This window comes from Tachypleus tridentatus, chromosome 10, assembly GCF_004210375.1.
Source record: "Tachypleus tridentatus isolate NWPU-2018 chromosome 10, ASM421037v1, whole genome shotgun sequence".
NCBI lineage: Eukaryota > Metazoa > Arthropoda > Merostomata > Xiphosura > Limulidae > Tachypleus > Tachypleus tridentatus.
The window spans coordinates 88,759,633-88,782,760 of record NC_134834.1 but is presented as its reverse complement, the minus strand read 5'-3'; the positions used below and the strand labels follow the sequence as shown (position 1 = coordinate 88,782,760).

Genomic DNA, 23,128 nt, shown 5'->3' with positions numbered 1-23,128 from the left:
AGAGTAGCCCAAGAGTTGGCGGTGGTTGGTGATGACTAGCTGACTTTGCTCTAGCCTTACGCTGCTAAATTAGAGATGGTAGTGCAGATAGCCCTCGTGTAGCTTTGCGCAAAATTCAGAACAAACCAAAACCTTATAAATAGGCTTAAAAAAATACTATAAAATCCCATATGACTTTGCAAAAAAAATTAAAAATACAGAATGACTTCAAAATATGTTCCACTAAAATAAGATAAGATTTTGTTGTGGCAACAAAACTACATACTTTTTTTAGAGCTTTTTGGGAAAACAGGTTACAAGAAACTAAACAATTGTCCCTGTCAGTTTGGACTCATGAACAGCTAGCAACAGTGTTGTTTACTTAGTTTAGTATCAAAGTCTGTCTACAGTAATATTCAAAGAATAGACTGTTGCTACAGAAGTAACTATGAAGTTCGGTGTTATTTAGTCTAAATGTTTTGAACTTTCCACCAGCTCAGTTCAAATGCGTGTAAATGCTTTAATGCCATTTGAATGGGCAGGATCTAAAGAAATAGCAGCCACTAAAGTCATGATGCGTAATGCGTGAAGATACGTCATGTTCTTGTAGTTTATTATTTATTTGTTTTCTTCAGTATTTTGCGTAAAACTACGTTGCATGCTACCTGCTAATAACCGTTCTTAAATTTGACTGAAAAAATATGTTTAACAATTGTTTTATTGAAGTAGCACCATTTCTGTGTAATAAGATTCCAGTTTTATACAATAAAGTGCTGAATTTTTGCAACAGTGTGTAATTTCTCATCTTTAAAAATACAAACTTATAAGATTGTGAGTCCATAGCTATTGGTCACAGGGTAACTTATTATATATTATTCATAAATAAAATGGAAATACTAATATCATAATATTGCATAATTCTCACTAAGTAATTGCTATGAGTGTTATATTACATCAGATAAATGCGTAGAATTACTCTCAGTTCATACAATATGCATATCCTACTTATAGTGAAGGTAAAAAACCAACTTCTTAACTTGTAAGTTAATTACACAAGGAACATAATACGTGGACCCTCGTAGATATTTATAACTAACGTTATTATTTATTTACTTTAAGTTTTTTATTTAGTTTTTATATCATGTTAGAGTCAACTGTGATTATGTAATTATGATTGAATTTCTGTGATTGTTTTAAAATTAAAATTCAAAAAGGATAAAATATGTCTGACTTGCTTCTCACGTACACTAAACCTTAGAGTTGCATGTAATTTCATACAAATATAAAATCATAAAAGGAATCTTTTAAAGGAAGTTTATAACTAAATTCAAGGTGGGTAAAACGGCAATGAACTTATTTCATCTGACTGTTTCCTCATATAAGAGGATAAAAGTGCTTCTGTATAGAGGGTGTTGATATAACGTACTATACTGAGTATATTATATTCAAAGACGCTTCAGATGATGTTATATCGTTAAAACCTGGGCAATGATATATCACATGACCACGAAGTCAGTCTATATAATCAATAAATCTTTAAGAAATTTTCGCTTGGTCTTTTTTATCACTCACGTTGAAAGATTCATTACTGCGATGATCACGGAATGGTAACGAAACGGATTTCTTACACGAGAGATAATAGTATGTTTGGGTTAAGCAAATAAATGAAACCTGGGCTGGAGGGACAAAATTGGATGACGCTCAAGAGGTGCTGAAAGGTCCATAGTACTTCGGTATATCAGTATTCTTTAGAAAACATTGGTTGCTTCATTAGAAAGAGCGAAGTATGACCTTTTGTCAGTCAGAGGTGTAGACCCAAACATTTAGGTTGAGGATCTGAATTACAATGTTAAATCAATAAACATTACCCTGCAACAAATTGCAGTGCAAAAAACTTAGAAGAGGCCGCCCACACAGACTGTCACGTGGCATTAGTTTAAGTGCGTGAAATGATATATCCCGTGCTCTTGGTTGTTCAAGCATCCTAGTGCTTAATATAGTTCTTGCTGGTTTAATTGAGAAACTGCTTGGAATACTATTACAGTTTCACAAAGACTGAAAACCCAGAGAGAGTTATACATTCAGTGAAAAACTTTTAATTTTATTCTAATAGTTTATTAAAATTAAGTCACACACAGGAATATTTTTTCTGCTATTTCTCTGCTTACAAAGAATCTAACTGTCGCAAAATTACGGCTGTTCATAGACATTATAGTGTTAAATTTACTACGAGTCTCGAAATGCATGTAGCAACCGTTTACTTAGTTACAAAAACATTTATTACTAAAACCTTTAAACAACACTAACTCCCTCTAATAGAAGTAAACTCGCCGTCACGGAATTCGCAACTGGATTTCATGGCGCATTCCTTTTCTAGGACTTCAAAGACTTATAGTATTCACAAATACAAATTAAAAAAAAAAAGAAATTACGACTACAAGAGCTTCCAGACTTTCAACGAACAATATTTTTTATTAGTTTGGATGTTTAACACATTTCAGATTCCGACTTATACCAATATGCTGAAAAAAAAAAAAAAGAATCTCACTGTACGTGCTATTGTGGAACATTGGCTTGCTGGTTCAAAATCTATAATTTAATACCATAAAATATGCTTTGAAACAAAACTACACATGCGGCATCTGTCGTCAAGAGTATCAATCAGAAGTAGAGACCAATGCATCCGCTAAGTACAAGGAATGTTTTTGTTTCTTTCAGAGCAACGTCCCATCGGGTTATCTGCTGTGTCCACCGGAGGGATTCGAGCCCCACATTTTAGCGTTATAAGTTCGAAGATTATCAATATCCCACTGATAGAATGTGCCAGCAACTCCTTATTTATCTTTTCCAAAAGGATTCCAAGTTCAGTGCTTGAAGCCATGTTCGTTTGTTCATCATTATAATGTTTTTTACTCCATTGTTTTACAAGCTTCGAAGCTTTGATCTCACTTTTAACAACACAATCAAATAAATGTTATGAGTAGGATAATTATTTTAACCTTATGTAACTCAGTTACGAACAGTATAATTTATGTGTTACATCTTGCATGGTGGTTTCTCTTTACTGTAGCCACCATAGAAATCAGCTCCCGCAGTTTAATGTTATAAGCGCTCATTTTCCTGCTGAGTTATAGGGATGTAATAAAGCTGTTAAAAATCTGCTTATATTCTCTGTATCATAGCTTTAACAGGGTTAAAAAAAAAAACGTATCATACCAATTCACAATAAAATATAATAAGCGGTTTTAGCTTAGAATTAGGCTAAATATTCAGATACAATACCCTTAATTTTGACTATATTGAACAGAGGCATGGTAATTAGCCAGAAATATCGTGTTCAGCGTCATCACGTATTGAGTACTGGACCCTTACACACAGAGCTCCAAATTTAGCCCACTCAACAAAGCCCAACCAGTTTTAACTTGGAAAGAAACGAAAATACAACAGATTTTAGTGTTGTGGTTTCACCTATTTACAGGACATAAAAAGAAACGTATCTTCTATGTTTTAACTTGTCTTCGTGGAAACATTGGCAGATACTAGGCTTAGTCACAATCAATAAAGCAATCTTATATTATTCCAGATCTTTTATCATTTTTCTTATTGTCGTCTTTTAGCCTTAAACTAGAACATCCATAAAATTTATTCTAGTTTTTTTTTTCTTTCTTTTATCAAAGAATGTAAAGATAATTCTGCTCGGTTTTTTTTTAATTTATTTAAAGTGAGAAGTTTATAAATATCTTGGTGTGTTGATTTTACGTTTCCAGACGTGATTTATAATTACTTATATGGGCTACAAAAAAGTCGGAAGCATTGTTTGCAAAAGGTGTAATTATTATACAGTTTGTTCTGGTTTTAATTCCGCTCAAACCTACGCGAGTGCTATCTGCGCTAGTCGTCCCTAATTTAGCAGTGTAAGATTAGAGGAATGGCAGCTAGTCATCACCACCCACCGTCAACTCTGGGGCTACTCTTTACCAAGGAATAATGGAATTGAAAGTTACATTATACGCCCTCACTGCTGAAAGGGCGAGCATGTTTGGTGTGACGGAATTATTATATGGAACTGTTCTATTAAGCAATAGTGACAACTTATTCTACTTCGATGTGACTTGAACATGGATAAACTAACAAGTAGTAATTTAATATTTAAAGAATAACAGATCTTATTGGCAGGAATCTGTAAATAATTTTATCTATCTGAGGATTGTCCATATATATATCCTTCCAATAAATTCTATTTTTTCGATGAGACAAGACAAGAATACCAAATAATCAACAGAAGTTTATCACATTACAAAACCAAAAAAATCTCGTGTTCCTCGTGGTCTCGAGTTTTGTTTTGTTTTTTGCATTACGCATAAAATAACTATAGATAAGTTTCTGAATGTTGCGGATCTTTGAGGTTTTAAATCATATGTTCTTTTCGCCCACGAATAAATTACTTCCGGTACTTGTAATAACTGGAGATCACTGTAATGTGTTTATATCAGTTAACGCTCGTGTTGATATAAAACACTTCACAGTTTAGTTAGACTTTTTTGGAAATCCTAAGGATCTGTACCAGGACATCCGTTGAGACCACGTCTTTCTGTGTATGAAGTAAATACCTAATACGGGGTGTATGTAATAGAATAACTTAAGAAGTCCACTAATGAATGCACAACAACCCTCGCAATACGCTTTTGGTTATTTTCTGTATGTTATATACATGTAAATAATAAATTCGCAAAAGAACATAGGAGCAAGTGATAATGAAAGCAGTTTAATCTGCCAGACAAACATATTTTTTATTTGTGTTTATTTTGCCAAAAACTGAACGCGTTTCATACTTAGAAATGACGAATCGAAAGGTTTTTAATTATTATCTCAAAACAAAATTATTTGGTGGATTTTTTTAAATATTTTATTCAGTTGTCAATTAAGCAATGAAAAATACATTCTTGAACAAGTTACATATTGAAACACTGAAATGATATTTTTCCTTCTGGAGAAAGGTTTCATTTATAAAATACTTATATAAAAATTCAAAAGCCTCTGTTTTTACATTATAAAAAACACACATTTAGTTGTTGTGGGGTATCAATTTAACAATACTTTTCTTGTGTTTTCATGGTTGTAAAATCAAGTAAAGCCAACAAACACTTTATATACGTTTTATCACTCGTGGATATATATATATAGCCGTTTTTAAAGTTGCAAGAACCAACATTCTAAGTTTCGGTAATTTATGTATTTTGGTATAAAAGCCAACAGAGAATGTTTTTATTAATGTAGAAGACATGTGATGTAGAATTCGTCTCAAATCAAAGTATTATTTTCACCTCTCAACAATGAACTTCAAAAATGAGCAAACCAAGTTAGCACCTGTTGGGCCGGTTACTATTCAATATTCATTTCTAATGAGTGATTCTCTACATATTATATATTTTATATTATCATTATTAAAAGTTGACTTGATCCTGTTTTGGAATGTCAAACGTTTATGTCGTTATTCATTAAGAGACATAACGTTAGCAGGATCAGGTGCATCCTCTTCTTCGGTGGTACAGTCGGAATCCACTATCCTCTTGGACAATAGTTCCTCTTGTGACCATCGTGCAGACTTGAGGCTATTGGTAACTGTATCTTGATTCATCTGGTCTTCACGACCTTCCTTGGAATGTCGCCATTTCATGCGTCGATTTTGAAACCAAACCTTGACCTAAAAAGAGGAAGAAATATTACAATCGGTAAAACTGATAAAAAAACTTAGAGAAAACGAAGAGTGTGTTTTTTTATAGCAAAGTTACATCGGGCTATCGGCTCAGCCCACCGAGGTGAATCGAACCCCTGATTTTAGCGTTGTAAATCCGGAGACATACCGCTGTACTAGCGGGAGGCAGAAAACGAAGAACATACATTTTAAAACAAGATAATATTTCCGTTAGTCCTTTGAAAAGTTGTAATGAAAAGCAACAAGAACTCATTGGTTACTTATAAAAATGTACATATACATATGTATGAGGCTGGATACCTAGCATCACATCTGAACTCTGTTTTGCTTAATATAACACAATCATATTTGACCGATGAATTCAATATTTCAGTTGAAAAATTACGACAATTAAATTACAAAAAACTAATACAAAAACATATTTCAGGTTAAACAGTGTTTATTTCTTGTGAGTACGTTATGTTCAAATGAATCTGGAACCTGTCTTAGACATTCTACTCCATGTCACTGCATACAGTCATACTTTATCCGATGACTATGTATATTTTAGGTGACTTGAACAATATATTTCTTCTCATTGAATTGTATGAATACCTCTTTCATTCTCCATCTGCTTGATCTGTATGATATCTGTACAGAAACATCGTGGATGAAACATATGTACATACATGCAACTTATGTCGCTTTACAAACACACATCCTTTTTAGTCATGCATCATGTTGAGCTTTTATTTTGCGACTTAAGGTGAAAGAAATATAAAAAAATTCAAACGTTTTGGCAAATATAGTGGTATTGTTTAAATGGTTTATATTTCTTTTACGTTAAGTCGCAAAATAAAATAACGATCATATTTGTTATTATTAAAATGAATTACAAATACACTTAGTGCTGTCAAACTGATAAATAAATGTTTATTAAACACTTACATATGTAAATTTTATAATAAAACATGTTGTCTGGACATCATGAACGATTTGCTAGACCATTGAACAAGTTTCTCAGACTTGTAGAAAGATGTGTAATTCAGCATCTCAAAGCATACACTACAGCAAAATATAACATCAAATAATAAATAAGTAGTGTATGTGACTTTATATCAGTTCTTATTAAAAACCCAGTACTTAGTTTGTTCTACTTTTACTCTAACAATTTCATCAAGGTGTCGTGATATGCTCCCGATAAGGTTATTGATGCAGTTCATCCTGATTTCATCTAAATGCGTTACTAGAAGATATTGCAACTCAGATCCAGTAGTTGGTTTAGTGTAGTGGTTAGCAATTAACCAGCCCAATTCTGCCTACAGCTCTCAGTGGGAGTACAATCTGGAGACTTTACTGGCCATGGTAATCTTCTAACATTCTCCTGTTCAAAATAATTCTGTACAATATATACAATGCAGGCAGTGTCGTTATCACACTGAACACAGTTATTGGCAAACCTTGTCCTATCATATCAGGCAGTGTAATTATCACACTGAAACGCAGTTATTTTCAAACCTTGTCCTATCATATGGCAGAAATATCGTCGCCATATGATGTCTCAGGGAGGCGCCATTGACGTTTCTCTGGAAAATATGAATATCAGATATTCCACCATAATAAATAGCTGCCCAAACTTGTACTGCACCACCTCCTGTGGGAAAGAAAGTCTTTCCTTATCTGTTCTTCAAACAAACGGCAAACACAAACCCTACCATCAAATTTAATAAAACTAAAACAGGACTCATCTGAAAACATGACATGTTATCAATGTTCAAGCTATAGGTTAGAATGGCAGTGAATTTTGGTTAATATTGGTTTGCAGATAACCTAACCCTTCTGGTAAAATAACTTTGTTTGGTCAGTATCTTATACACTTTTTCTTGATAGCCTGGAATAAACTTGTTCATTCTACTCCTGTCGTCAGGTGTTACAAGACTTCTTTTGACCTTGTCGTGTTAACCTTATAAAATCAAAGTTATCTTGGACAATATTTTTTCATGTCTATCTATCAGTATACTTTCCTAAAATAACGTTTTATGTCGTCCAGTGACGTTTCAGATTTGTGTATACAGTACATTGAGGTGCACCATACTCTGCTTCATATCATTTCTGAACAATTGAACAACATATAGCTTGTGATGCGTGACGATGCAAGTACAAGAAAACTGCTTGAATTAAAACGTTGATCTGTTTAGATTACACTAACAACACACTTTTATACAAATCGTGTTTACGTGTGTTTTAACGTATAAATACTCAAATCAACTTACACAGACCAGATTAATAACTCGTACATGACTGTCCGACCATAAGCTGCCTTCTCTGTTCCTACTAAAATAGTTGCTTAGTAACTACTCCATGTATGTAGACAATAGCGTCAAAGTAGAACAAAATGTAAATATTTGTACCAAGAATGTATTTTGCAACCATTAATGCAACAAACTGCTCAGTATGGATGTGCTTTTCCACTCAAGTTCCATGAACGTTTTTGGAAGGTGATAAGAAGTCTTTGTAGTGGCTTATATCTAGTTTTATTACAAATTCTGGAAACATATTTTGAGACAGAAACGACAATACATACTTATACAAAACAAAAACATATGTGCTTCTCACAACTAGTTATTCTGAGAAGACTGTTAGTAAGTCTACAAATAAGCAGATTCGAGAACTTATTTCAAGCATTGGATGTCATATTTATTGAAGCGTGAGTGATTGATGACACTATATTTAGTGTCATGTAAGAAACAAATCTGTTTATTATTTTCTGATAAGAGCAGATGGTAAGAGTGATTCTCTGTCTAACATACTGTTGCTACATCGGTTACTGCTTTTTTGCCCTCCAGTGACACAAAGTTGTGTCTGCAGACTTCCAGTACTAGTAACCGGGTTTCAATACTCGTGGTGGGTAGAGCAAATATAGGCCATTGTGTAGATTTGTGGTTAATTACAAACAAATCCGAAACATTGTTTTTTGTTGTTGTTGCTGTTGTAGTTAAGATCAGATTTATTAAACTTATTTAGTATTTATTGATAAAATAATTATATTTTATTTCACTGATAGAAGTATTGCAAATCAAAACTGAAACGGTTAATCGACTTCCATAAAAAAAAAAAAAAAAAATAGATGTATTACTTATAAACAGAAGCATCAACTTTGAAGGTTACCGTTTATATATACTAACCACACCACATCTGCTACATCCGGTGCCAGAGAGGCTCTTCGCTAACAACATGGAATATTCAGAACACCCGGATACAGTAGACATAGCAGTGGTTGAGACGCCATTAGGCCTGGCAGGGCCAAGCGTGTTAAGGCGTGCGACTCGTAATCTGAGGGTCACGGGTTCGCATCCCCGTCGCGCCAAACATGCTCGCCTTTTCAGCCGTGGGGGCGTTATAATGCTACAGTCAATCCCACTATTCATTGGTAAAAGAGTAGCCCAAGAGTTGGCGGTGGGTGGTGATGACTAGCTGTCTTCCATTTAGTCTTACACTGCTAAATTAGGGACGGCTAGCACAGATAGCACTGGAGTAGCTTTGTGCGAAATTCAAAACAAACAAACAAACAAAAGAGACGCCATTTTTAATAGCAAATTGCTTCAAAATAACAATTTTGGGTTAAACTAGATTAAGTTGGAGAGGCTTAAATTTATCAGTCTTATTTATCAGTGATGTCGAGAAAACTAACTTGTAGAGAAATATATATGCAAAAACGGCTCGTTTGGGTTGAGAAAATATTTTACATAGAAGAGCGAACAACGTTTCGACCTTCTTCGGTCATCGTCAGGTTCACAAAGAAAGAGGTAACTGACCGGAAGCTAACCACATGTTTGAAAGGGGTTGTGCAACTGAGTGTCGGAACGTATAGGGCGGTGTTAGATGTTAGAATATATAATTTTATTTATTTTATTATATTAATATAGGTATAAAGGCGTTCCCTTATATTGGTTTATTTTGGGTTTAAGTTGTTGTATAAGTAAGGCTTCTTTAATTTTGCGTTTGTTTATGTTTGTTTCTTATTTATGTTATTACATATCGGAATGAGAGTGCGCATGTTTTAAGAATATATTTTATATATTTAATGTAAAATCTAATTGTTTATCATTAATCATTTATTTGCACTTGAACAAACCTGCAGTCATTCAGCGTAGAGCAAACGAACCAATTTTATTGACCCCAGGACGGACCAAACGGTCACAGCAATAAATATAACAACTGAGTAAAAGTAAAGAAAAATATATGATAACATACATAAACCACAACATCTACTGTATTTATTGCTGGGAATATAAAGTCGCCTTTAAATCTGAATGTGAACACAACGTTGCCCTCTGTCTTCTTCTATTTGGTGTTTGTTTGTTGTTGTTGCTTTTAATATCGCGCAAAGCTACACGAGGGCAACTGCGATAGCAGCGTAAGACCAGAAGGAAGGCAGTTAGTTATCACCACCTGCTGCCAACTCTTGGGCTACTCTTTGACCAACAAATAATGGGATTGACTTTACATTATAATGTCCTCACAACTAAAAAAAAAGAGAGTGTGGTTGGTGTGACAGGGATTCGAACCCGCGACACTCAGATTACGAGTTAACCATAACTTGGTCATACAACTCACCTGGGCATCTGTTAGCCCTAATGTGGCGGCAAGCTGTCTCCGGTCAGGTTTGGTGATGTACTTCTGAATCATAAAACGCTTTTCTAGACCTTTTCTCTGTAGATTTGAAAATACAGCACGTGACCAGGAACGTTTCCTTTTCCCCATTGGCGTCTGATTACTGATAGGAAGGGTCTTCATTGAAAGGCTTTCTTCAGATGCTAGATTCGTACCTTGAGAATACAATGGAACGAAAATCACAAACATGTGGTATTGAACTAAAATTATTTAACTTGTCAAACAACCCTTTGCACATGCAAAATTATTTAAGTTTAGACGGCAGCCAGTAGCTTATGCCTTAACTAAAGCTTGAGCTTAGTATGCTTAAGGAAATAATTTGTGGCAAACTCACTTAGACATAAAAGTCCCACAGTGGGTCACCGTTAATTTAACGACTTACCATGATAAGGTTCGGGATTCGATTTCGCGTAACGGACATGAATCCAATAGCCCATTTTGTACAGTTGTTCTTAAAACACAACTAATATTAACAAAAGAGGTACTTTTCGTGGTTTGTTTGTTTGTTTGTTTGTTTTGCTTTTGAATTTCGCGCATTGCTACTCTAGGTTTGCCTGCGCTAGCCGTCCCTAATTTAGCAGTGTAAGACTAGAGGGAAGGCAGCTAGTCATCACCACTCACCAACTCTTGGGCTACTTTTTTACCAACGAATAGTGGTATTGACCGTCACATTATAACGCCCCCAGAGCTGTAAGGGCGAGTATGTTTGGTGCGACGGGGATTCAAAGCGGCGAGCTTCTTATGGAAGTAAAACTGTTCAAAGCGAAACATACAATCATTTAAAACCTTTTTTCAAATTTGAAATTAAATAAGATATTGCAGTTGATATGGACACGTAAAATAAATATTTCTATACAATAATAGAGAACAAAAGCGTAGGATTCTCAATTTGAGTAATAATTCTGTTGGGGAAAAATTATTTAGAAATATTAAACTGGCAGTATTGTCGAACACTAAGCTTATTAAGGCAGCTAATTCAGTAAATATTGTATTTTGCCCCTTTTAACTTGTTCCAAGTTGCATATGTGTCGGCCTGGCATGGCCAAGCGTGTTAAGGCGTGCGACTCGTAATCTGAGGGTCGCGGGTTCGCATCCCGGTCGCGCCAAACATGCTCGCCCTTTCAGCCGTGGAGGCGTTATAATGTTACGGTCAATCCCACTATTCGTTGGTAAAAGAGTAGCCCAAGAGTTGGCGGTGGGTGGTGATGACTAGCTGCCTTCCCTCTAGTCTTACACTGCTAAATTACGGACGGCTAGCACAAATAGCCCTGGAGTAGCTTTGTGCGAAATTCCAAAAACAAACAAACCAAAACAAGCATATGTGTCTCCAAGGGGCTAAGAGTAATAAAATGGAATACTAATTATTTGTAATCATAGCTTAACAAAATAGAACATTATTTTTGCTCTGTACTTAGTCTTAAATATCTAATTAACTTTAACTGACAGGTTTTCGTGATTGCATGGAAATGTTATATCAATTATCTTGTCGTATGTAGAGCTGTGCGATCATGAGTCTATCTCAGAAAACGCTTAAAAACTAACTTCTGTTTTCCCTTACTGTTGGGCCCAGCATGGCCAGGTGGTTAAGGCACTCGACTCGTAATCCGAGGGTCGTGAGTTCAAGTTCCAGTCACAACAAACATGTTCGCCCTTTGAGCCATGCGGGCGTTATAAAGTAACGGTCAATCCCACTATTCCTTGGTAAAAGGGTAGCCCAAGAGTTGGCGGTGGGTGGTGATGACTAGCTGTCTTCCCTCTAGTCTTACACTGCTAAGTTAGGGGCGGTTAGTACATATAGCTCTCGTGTAGCTTTGCGCGAAATTCGAAACAAACAAAACCCTTACTATTTCTGTTTTGTTTTGTGACCTTATGATAGATAAGCCTGTTGAACTCTTAACTAACTAGCACGTGTTACCTGTGTATCTATTTCACTTATATATATACAAATAACATAAACTAACACGCACCGCCGTGCTTATACCAGCCAACTATAGCACCCTCTGGTATAAATAATTGTAATTTTACTCTGAATGATTCAGTGGTCTGCCTTGTTTCCTATGGAATCATTTTCCTTCTTTTCGTCTATGTGTATAACCTTGTAACTATTAATAGGATTAAAATTAACCTTTAAATCATTTGAAAAGTTTAAGATTACCAATATATCACTCTTTTGTATCACAGGTAATTATTTTCAGTTTTCAACAAAAAATTTTCTGATAAACGAATAGAAGATACATGGATCTCCTATGACACGTAGCATATCACCTTGTATCATTTATCAGTTGCATTTAAAAGTGAAAAACAAAATAGTTTGGTGTGCGTTGTTCATTTTAATTTGTGAGCAAAATATTCGCAATGGTTGATACTAAATGTAAATTGTAGTTCCTCTAATAATAAAATGTAATATAATATCAGATCATCTTCTGTCAAGTAAAACAATAGGCAGTTAGAGTACTTTGCCTAAAGATTATGTGTACTCTTTACATTAGGTTATTTATATCTTTACTAGAGTACATTTACATAATACTAGGTTTTGTGTGTGTTTCCTTATAGCAAAGCCACAGCGGGCCATCTGGTGAGCCCACCGAGGGGAATCGAACCGCTGATTTTAGCGTTGTAAATCCGGAGACACACCGATGTACTAGCAGGGAGCACTAGGTTTAGTTTGTTTGTTTTAGAGTAGAGGAATGTTAGGCTATTTGTTGTGTCAATCTTACGGAATCAAACCCCAGATTTTAGCGTTGTTAGTGCGTAAACTCAAGAGAGGGCTCTTTGCATGTTTATTTTGCTCAAAGTTGTTTTTAGGTCTAAATGCATAAGCCTCACAACCTGAGGGTCGAGCCATAGTCACCAGGCCATGCTGTGTCAGCTTTTTGTTTAACACGAATGTCGTATTTTCTGTTTATAGCATTGAAAAAAAAAAAACTCACAAGCAGAAAACATACTGATGTTTTCCTTATCGATTTATAGATTATAAATCGTTCGAAACGTGGTTCATGAAACGTGCGCATTTACTAGTTCATACAAAAAAAAAACACGAAGAAATAGAAGTGGCTTTGGATGGTCCTTCGGTACCAACGGCGTGCAACATGACATTTTTTTGTATCTTGCAGTTTCTACCTGAAATGTCATGCTTGAAATATTTTGTATCTTTTTAGTATGGAAGGTTCATTCGATATTATTTTTATTTGTTGCTGTCTTTGTGTGCAGAAATTGTTCTGTTTTATGGGTATTTAGTTTTACCTTCAAATTTACTTTTATCCATCTTTCTTCGTAAAACGAATAAGGGTGATAGAACAGTTTTACATAAAAAAATTAAAGTTGGTTTTGGTATCAAATTCTTTATTGTTGTGTTTTGCACGTGTTTTATGTTTTATGTTATTTCCTAAATTTATATTATCTTAGTCTTGTCTAACTTAGTCTCATTATTTCTACAGTACTGACAAGAATAGATGAACAGTTTCTTTTTCTTTTATGAACACTACTGTTTTGGGTATCACAAGGCGTGGCCAACCCATGTTTTTCCGTGACAACACACGTGTCGACAAAGCACATTGCTAATAACAACTTAGATAGTGATTATCGCAAACAAACTGAAGCTCTACAAATAGTAAATGGATTTATTTACACATTTACATAAACATTTTATAATAGAAATGATTGAATAACACATTACTATATTTTGGAAAATTTCAGAGTCTTTAAAGTAAAAACGTCTAAAGGTTCTCGTATCTAGAAAATCAAATTTTGCAATATAGCTAAAATTATTTGTTGTACAGAGGACTAAGATGTCTACTTCTCACTGTTATAACTGTTTAGAGGTATAAGAATTATTAGCAATTAATATTGCCTTTCTAATTCTTCTTATCGTGCAATCTCTTGTATAACCCAGTGGCACAGTGATATGTCTCCGGATTCACACCATTAAAAAGCAGGTTTCTGTATCCGTCGTGGACAGAGAACAGATATCCCATTGTGTAACTTAATTCTAAGCAAACTAACAAACATTTTTACAATCTGTGGTGTCCTCCAGTAACTCTGTGGACTTGCACCGCGAAAAAGCAGGTTTTTGAAATACAGATCAGATAAATTAGCGTTCTCTAATTTTGAGTTAATTCAATATAGGTATTTTGCATTTTTCTAATTTTAAGTTAATTCAATATAGGTATTTTGCATTTTTCTAATTTTGAAATCATTCAATACGGATAAATTAGCGTTCTCTAATTATAAGTTGTTTCAATTCAGAAGAAAACTAGGGTTCTTTAATTTTGAGCTGATTCAATACAGGTAAATAGAGTTTTCTGATTTTTTTATTTGATTTAATTCAGATAAATCCGTTAGCAGAAATCATTCATTATCAGCTTTTGGATTCTTCTCTTATGATCGATTTGTGAGATTTTAACGTCACTTGTATCGTACAACCACGACATCAATGGCCCCAAAATGCAAAAATACGTTTTTGCAACAAAGGTTCCTCCAGTCCCGACCTTTGCCCTGACATTTCTACCAGATAATTTAAAATAACTCACCAACAAAAGAAAACTGCTACAATATTGATTCAGTACACCTTGTCTAGGCCCAGCATGACCAGGTGGTTAGGGCGCTCGACCCGTACGTAATCCGAGAGTCGCATATTCAAATCCACGTCACACTAAACATGCTCGCGCAAAGCCGCACGAGAGCTAGCCGTCCCTAATTTAGTAGCGAAAGACTAGAGGGAATGCATTTAGTCATCACCACCCACCACCAGCTCTTGGGCCACTCTTTTACAATTGAATAGTGGAATTGACCGTCACATTATAATTAACTCTAATGGCTGAAAGGGCGAGTATGCTTGGTGTGACGAGAATTCGAACCCGCGACCTTCAGACTGCGAGTCGAGCGCCCGAACCACCTGGCCATTTTGGGTCCAGAATAATGAACAATGAGGTGACGAAACAGCCAATATATCCGACATGTTCAAAGTCCTAAGAAAGTATATATTTGAGCAACATACTCACTTGTTGCATATAAGGTTGATATTTCGTCAAAACATAGCTCAATGAAAGCTATAAAGAGAGTATGTTAACTGTATTCGAGATTGTGAGTTTTGCAATTCAATTGATACAAAGAGATAATTAAGGATTGTCTCATCTATCTTAGAATTAAAAATTCGAACCATTTTTCCAGTGCATAAAGAAACATTTTGCAAAAAAAGAATCTAAAAACGACTCGACTGATTGGAACGTATTAATGGTTGCTGCATTTCATTGAATGGTATTGTATTTACTATTGGGTCATGAATTTAATATTCCTTAAATTAAACAATAAACACGCCATTAAACTGCACAATATGACTCGCTGTAGAGCTTGTATTTCAACAGAGGTTTTCATTGTAAACCGATCTGTGTTGTGCAGTCGAGGCTTCGAAGTTCGCATAGAACTTTGCAGCCTTCTTAAACACCAATGAAAGTTGTTGCTAAGCTCTATTAAACTAGTCCTAATCCGGTTCAATAAACGAGACAATAACGTTTCTTCTTCTTTAAACTATACAATACACAATATTTTTCACGAAGGAACTTAAGTGTTGCTCTAATCTTCTTACAAAAAACAGATTTATTATATAAGCCTAACAGTAATTAAGACTATACAAATAAATTTGTCAACCCAATTAACTACGAAAAGTCTAAAATTATATTAGGTTGAGGAATAATTCGTGAGCGTTTTTTAAATAATTTCATTCAAGCATAACATGCAAGACTATACAATACTTCAATGCATGAACACATTACACCCAAAACATTTATTATGATACTTTATTTCATGTAATACCTAGGTATATAGTATGCATTGTTTTAAACGAAATTGCAAGAAATTAAATGTGAAAAGCAGATAGTGTCGAAAATGCTCGATTTTGTCCACTTGACATTCCATTTAATGAGCTGAAAATGAAAGCAAAAATTAAAGACATATGAAAATCAAACACACCATCTATTAGAGCAAAAATTTATCTACCAAATGACATGAAATATTTTGCGAAAGCGTTTCATTTATGAATATATTTTTTTAACTTGAAAAAACGCTCACGAATTATTCCTCAACCTAATATATAATACATATATATACTGGTGAAATAAGTAGGAATTTAAAAATAAGATTTACAAACATTAGAAGGACTATCAGCTAACACGTAGAAAACAACTTTACCATATAATAAATAACAAAGTCATAAATACATTGAGTAAAGAACAAGGATGTACATACAAAAGTAGAAAACTCAAGGCAGCATCATTAATTAACTTACACAAACATGACCGAAATATTTATAAAACATTTTTGTACGTCCAGTATCATACATGACGTCTGTTCAAACTACTTAAAAGTTGTGTTTCTTTGTAGATGAGTTTTGTAATATTGTTGTTAAGTCCAAAATGGGCTATCTGTGTTGTGCCGACCATGGGTATCACAGCCCGTGCTCCACCGTTATAAGAATTCGTGCTTATTGGTGAACCACGAGTGGGCTAATTTAAAAGCCAATGTACAATAGTTATTATCTCTTATCAAATGAGAAATATTCGATGAAAAAAAATGAAACTATTTGCTTTAAGATTTCTTTTCAGTTGGCCTGCTATGTCTAGGCGGTTAAAGCACTCGATTCGTAATCCGAGGGTCACGGTTTCGAATTCACGTCACATCAAACATGCTCGCCCTTTCAGCCGTGTGGGCGTTATAATATAACGGTCAATCCCACTATTCGTTGGTAAAAGAGTAGCCCAAGAGTTGGCGGTGGGTAATGATGACTAGCTGCCTTCCCTCTAGCTTTACACTGCTAAATTAAGTACGACTAGAGCAAATAGCTCTCGTGTAGCTTTGCGCGAAATACGAAACAAACCAAATCAATCTTTTCAGCTACTCTAAGAAATGTGAAGTTTTTCTTTCCAAAATAATCGAATTACAAAAGAACAGTGATAAAGCTTCGTTATTGCAGAGTGGAAATCTTACAGCTCTCGGCCACACGCAATCCATGCGAGTGCGTTAGGCATTATTTTGTTTTTTTTCTACAAATAAATGGTTAGTGTCCGTGAAACTTAAGTTGCACTAATGTTCGTTAGTCGTGAATGTGCTCATTCAGAAATTACTTGTTCCCAAAGCGGTTGAGAAATAAGTACAAAATAAATTAAAGGTTTTCTTTTATTCCTGTGTGTGGGTGGTTCTTATAGTAAAGTCACGTCGGGCTATCTGCTGAGCCCACCGAAGGAAATCGAACCTTTTATTTTAGCGTTGTAGATTCGTAGGCTTACAACTGCACTAGCGGGGGACTTTTGTTCCTGAAAACAAGATATGAAATATCACCTGAATAAATGACCACAGACTATAGCTTACAACACGAAGGCATATTATTATTATTATGCAATTCTTCTATGTATTTTATTGCGGAACTTGCTTTTTCTTTTCTTTTACTTGTCTATAAACCGTGTATTCAAACATTTTAGGCCCGGCATGACCAGATGGTTAAGGCGTGCGACTCGTAATCTGAGGGTCGCGGGTTCGCATCCCCGTCGCGCCAAACATGCTCGCCCTTTCAGCCATGGGGGCGTTATAATGTTTCAGTCAATCCCACTATTCGTTGGTAAAAGAGTAGCCCCAGAGCTGGCGGTGGGTGGTGATGATTAGCTGCCTTCCCTCGAGCCTTTCACTGCTAAATTAGGGACGGCTAACGAATATAGCCCTCGTGTTGCTTTGTACGAAATTCAAAAACAAACAAACAAACAATCGAACAGCTGTGAGTTTGTAATTTCCGTTACATTTTTTATGTACTGTAGCATTTCAAGCAACAACGATACGTGAAATACACCTCTAGAATGCTGTTTTGAAAGAAATATTTGGCATATGATAGTTTTGCTATCACGTTTTGTCATAAATTAATTTAGTCTTTGCCCGCTAGTAATTCTTAAAAGGAATATTTCGTTTAAAACCTCCTCTAGTATAAAAACACAACTCCTCAGCTGTTAAACCAGGCTTTAAATCACAGAAGGGGAAGAGTGAACAGGCTTTTGAAAACAAACAAAAAATACTTTCAAAGTAATCAATGTATCGATTTTATAAATTAAAACTGTTTTTTTTTTTTTACAGCAAACATTCACTGCAACTGCGTGAATAGCGTTTCTTTAAAATCGATCATCGAGAAATGAGATAAAATTATAACTTTAATCTCGATAGGTTCTCGGAATGTCCTATAGGGGAACTGGAAATACTTCACTTCATCATATGTTTGTTTGTTTTTTAATTTCGCGCAAAGCTACACGAGGGCCACCTGCGCTAGCCGTCCCTAATTTAGTAGTATCAGACTAGAGGGAAGGCAACTAGTCATCACCACCCACCGCCAACTCTTGAGCTTCTCTTTTACCAGCAAATAGTGAGATTGATCGTCACTTATAACGCCCCCATGTCTCAAATAGCAAGTATATTTGGTGTGACGTGGATTTGAACCCACGACCCTCGGATTACGACTCGAGTGCCTTAACCACCTGGCCAATGCGGACCTCATCATATGTGTCTATATATTAGTGTGTCCTGAAATTTGAAAATTAAATGTACTGTCGTGTTAGAATAATATCGTAAAAATCAAAACAGACGTCATTATACGTATCACAAATTGCAGATCTTTTTCAGATAATCCATAGTACCTTATTAAATAATTATAGGGTGATCATATACAGTTTAAGTTACAAACTAATAATTTATTTCTGATACCAGGGAAGTTACGAGAACTAGCAGATTTATCTTAATTCTTAGATAAGAACGTATATGCTAATTAATAATAAACATGGTAAGAAAAACTATTGTTATATCTATCTTTTAAAACAATATTTGTATACAACAGACAGAAAATTAAATGGTTTGTTTATATTTGTTTGCCAATTTAGGAATATATATTAGGAGTGCAGGAAGACCTAGATACTCGTCTATATGTACATATATTTTAGTGAAAATCAATACATTTTAATAAATTTAAATTAAATCTAGAACAAGGAACTGTCAATACACAAAATAAACAAATAACAGAATCCATTCAATATCAGAACCTCAGACTTCCTACTCTTAATATCAGAACCTTAGACTTCCAACTCTTAATATCAGAACCTGAGACTTCCTACTCTTAATATCAGAACCTCAGACTTCCTACTCTTGATATCAGAACCTCAGACTTCCTACTCTTAATATCAGAACCTCAGACTTCCTACTCTTAATATCAGAACCTGAGACTTCCTACTCTTAATATCGGAACCTCAGACTTCCTACTCTTAATATCAGAACCTCAGACTTCCTACTCTTAATATCAGAACCTCAGACTTCCTACTCTTAATATCAGAACCTCAGACTTCCTACTCTTAATATCAGAACCTCAGACTTCCTACTCTTAATATCAGAACCTGAGACTTCCTACTCTTAATATCAGAACCTCAGACTTCCTGCTCTTAATATCAGAACCTCAGACTTTCTACTCTTAATATCAGAACCTGAGACTTCCTACTCTTAATATCAGAACCTCAGACTTTCTACTCTTAATATCAGATCCTCAGACTTCCTACTCTATTAGAACCTAATATCAGAACCTCAGACTTCCTACTCTTAATATCAGAACCTCAGACTTCCTACTCTTAATATCAGAACCTCAGACTTCCTACTCTTAATATCAGAACCTCAGACTTCCTACTCTTAATATCAGAACCTCAGACTTCCTACTCTTAATATCAGAACCTCAGACTTCCTACTCTTAATATCAGAACCTCAGACTTCCTACTCTTAATATCAGAACCTCAGACTTCCTACTCTTAATATCAGAACCTCAGACTTCCTACTCTTAATATCAGAACCTGAGACTTCCTACTCTTAATATCAGAACCTCAGACTTCCTACTCTTAATATCAGAACCTCAGACTTCCTACTCTTAATATCAGAACCTCAGACTTCCTACTCTTAATATCAGAACTTCAGACTTCCTACTCTTTTTTGACGTTTCGCTTTCTCCATTAAACGTTCCTTGCTCATTAACGATTTAGCAACATTGTAACGTGATTTTGTCCTCATGTTTAATAAAATATTATATATATATATATACATACATATATTGAGAGGTAAAGTTGTTGTTTCTTTCTAAGCACAAAGGTAAAAAAAGCTATCAGTGCTCTGCCCGTCACTGTTTTCTAAACCCGGTTTCTAACAACACAAGACCGCAGTTATACCTCTCTGCGACTGGGGGCGAGAAGGAGAGATATTTCTGTGTTCGTACATAGCGATCTAATTCGTGACGGTTAAAAAATTAGTTAACCTTGTTGAACTGTATCGCTTCAATAGCCTCATATACATGTATTAGAAAAAACAAATGTTAAGTTGATTTTCACAAAAACAATTGACAACATAAATATGACGTAACTGTAAAAAATTAAAAACTCATGTATGCGTCCCGCTATGGGTCATCAGTAAGTCTACCTCACTTATGGACGATAAAATACAAGGTTCGAGTACCTGTGGTGAATAGATCGAATATATTCTATTACGTCACTGCGCATTAAAATCGATAACAACTTACCTGTGTAACCAGGCAAAGTGGAAATATAGGTAACAGGGTACGTCGGAACTCCTGCATTGGCAAAGGAAAACACTCTGTGATACTCCTGGCTGTCTCCATGACACGCAGATAGAAGACAGTACCCTGGGAGTGAAGCAGTGTTAGTTTCTATACATAGATCACAGAGCGATGATTTTGTAAAGGATAGTAGTTCTGAAAAATTTAAATACACTTATTTCAGCGATACAATAATATCAGTAGGAAACGAGTGGTATTTTTGATTAAAAATATCAATGTATAGAAACTTAGTTAATACTCATGAAAACATTCAACTACAGTGTATAATCCCAAGTAAATGTTTTGGTAAGTTTTCTTGTTCATTGTATGTTGAATTTCGAGTTAGACTGCCTGTGCTAACCGTTCCTAATTTTGAAGTGATGGACTATATACGGAAGGCAGCCAATCAAAATTATCTACCCCAAACTTTAAGTTAATTGTCTCTGACAGAATAGGAACAAAGCAAATTTTGTGGTAGGGATCTCGGTTAAGAAGACCTCATCCGAAACATAGAGCAAATGTCATCGTGCCTGTTCAGAAACACCTTTCTCTTCTTCACACTCTCAAGTTAGATGTTGTTGTGCGCTTCGTGAGAGAGGAAAATAAAATAATGATAAAAGGAAAAATAAACATGGTATAAAAATAACTTTAAAATAAATTGAAATCTAAACACAGTGATGGTTTCACAACAGTATAAGTACATTTACTTGAGATAAAATTGACTTGGAGTAACTTGAGGCAAGCAACGGCGAAAAAAACAACCAAAACAGGCACCGACGAGCATCACAAAATCAATGGTATATTTGGGACTTATAGTCCTTCAGGGTGGCAAGGGTTCTGTAGATCATATGCCAAGAACTAGATGTGAGAAAAACGAGAAAACTCTGAAAAAAACCCACTTTCAACACCCGTATACCGAATACCTGTCCGTGAAGTGCCTGAGCTGTGTAAGTGAAATGAAATTGAAAGTTTGACCGTCTCTCCTATAATGTACACACTATCGTAAAGTGGGAGAGTATTATCTTATTTATTTCCATAATCAAACATCCCCCTAAGTATTACTAAAAGACCCACGTGAACTGTCACTATATATGTCGTCAACATTATATTTTTTATTAAAGTTAAAAATATTTGGAATTCGTCCCTGTTGTTGTCCATTAACACAGCTACAATTCGATCACCAAACTGAATTTCTAATTGTTTTTATTTCAGAGATAGTGTTTGTAGTGTCATTTTCTACATCACTTAGCTTACTAGTCGCACTATTATATTATTTGTTTGTTTCTTAATTTCGCGCAAGGTTTGTTTGTTTTTTGAATTTCGCACAAAGCTACTCGAGGGCTATCTGCACTACCGTCCCTAATTTAGCAGCGTAAGACTAGAGGGAGAGCAGCTAGTCATCACCGCCCACCGCCAACTCTTGGGCTACTCTTTTACTAACGAATAGTGGCATTTATTGTCACATTATAACGCCCCTACGGCTGAAAGGGCGAGCATGTTTGGCGCGACGGGGATGCGAACCCGTGACCCTCAGATTACGAGTCGAGCGCCTTAACCACCCGGCCATGCCTGGCCGATATCATATTAAAGTGTATTAATAGAATTTATTTTTATAACCTCCTCATTTATCTAAATAATTTTTCCAATAATATAAACTTACTTTTTTGTAAGACGAAAATATTAAGGGGGTTTAACCAATCATGTATGATTTTTTTTTCTAATACAAGTAACAAAAAGTTGACAAATACTAAATTATTAATGTCATCTAATGATAAATATCTTCTATCAGTATTCAAGCATAATTTTTGTTTGTCATTAAGCACAAAGCTACACAGGTGGCTATTTGTGCTCTACTCACCACGAGTATCGAAATCCTGTTACTAGTTGTATAAGTCCGCAGATAAACCGCTGTGCCTGTGGGGTACTTCGAGCTTCATACTTTATTAAAATTATTTCATTCTTTTTTTACTTATTATTAGATCCATTGCTTTATATATTTCTTTCTACCCAAATAAACAATAATTTTATTCATCGAATGCAATTCTAACTTTAATAACACATTTTTTTGCATTTTTCGACTTCGACTTTTATCATCTTAAATTTAAGCCATACAATTTAAGCTATTATATTTCACTTCTTTTCATCTTAATTTCACACAAAATTGTTTTATT

General features: G+C 35.0%; 1 protein-coding gene across 2 annotated transcripts in view; it reads right to left on the bottom strand.

Moving 5' to 3' along the window:
• Positions 1-4,858: 4,858 nt before the first annotated feature.
• LOC143229834 (H2.0-like homeobox protein) overlaps positions 4,859-23,128 on the bottom strand; it is a 30,513-nt gene continuing 12,243 nt past the window's right edge. Inside the window, exons 2-4 of one of the 2 annotated variants that reach the window (XM_076462651.1) lie at positions 20,922-21,113; positions 10,292-10,503; positions 4,859-5,683 (exon numbers count right to left, since the gene is read on the bottom strand). In XM_076462651.1, coding sequence (XP_076318766.1) covers positions 5,471-5,683; positions 10,292-10,503; positions 20,922-21,113 — 617 coding nt within the window. In that variant the 3' untranslated portion in view covers positions 4,859-5,470. The remainder of the gene's footprint in view (positions 5,684-10,291; positions 10,504-20,921; positions 21,114-23,128) is intronic. The other variant, XM_076462652.1, reaches the window with a different exon arrangement.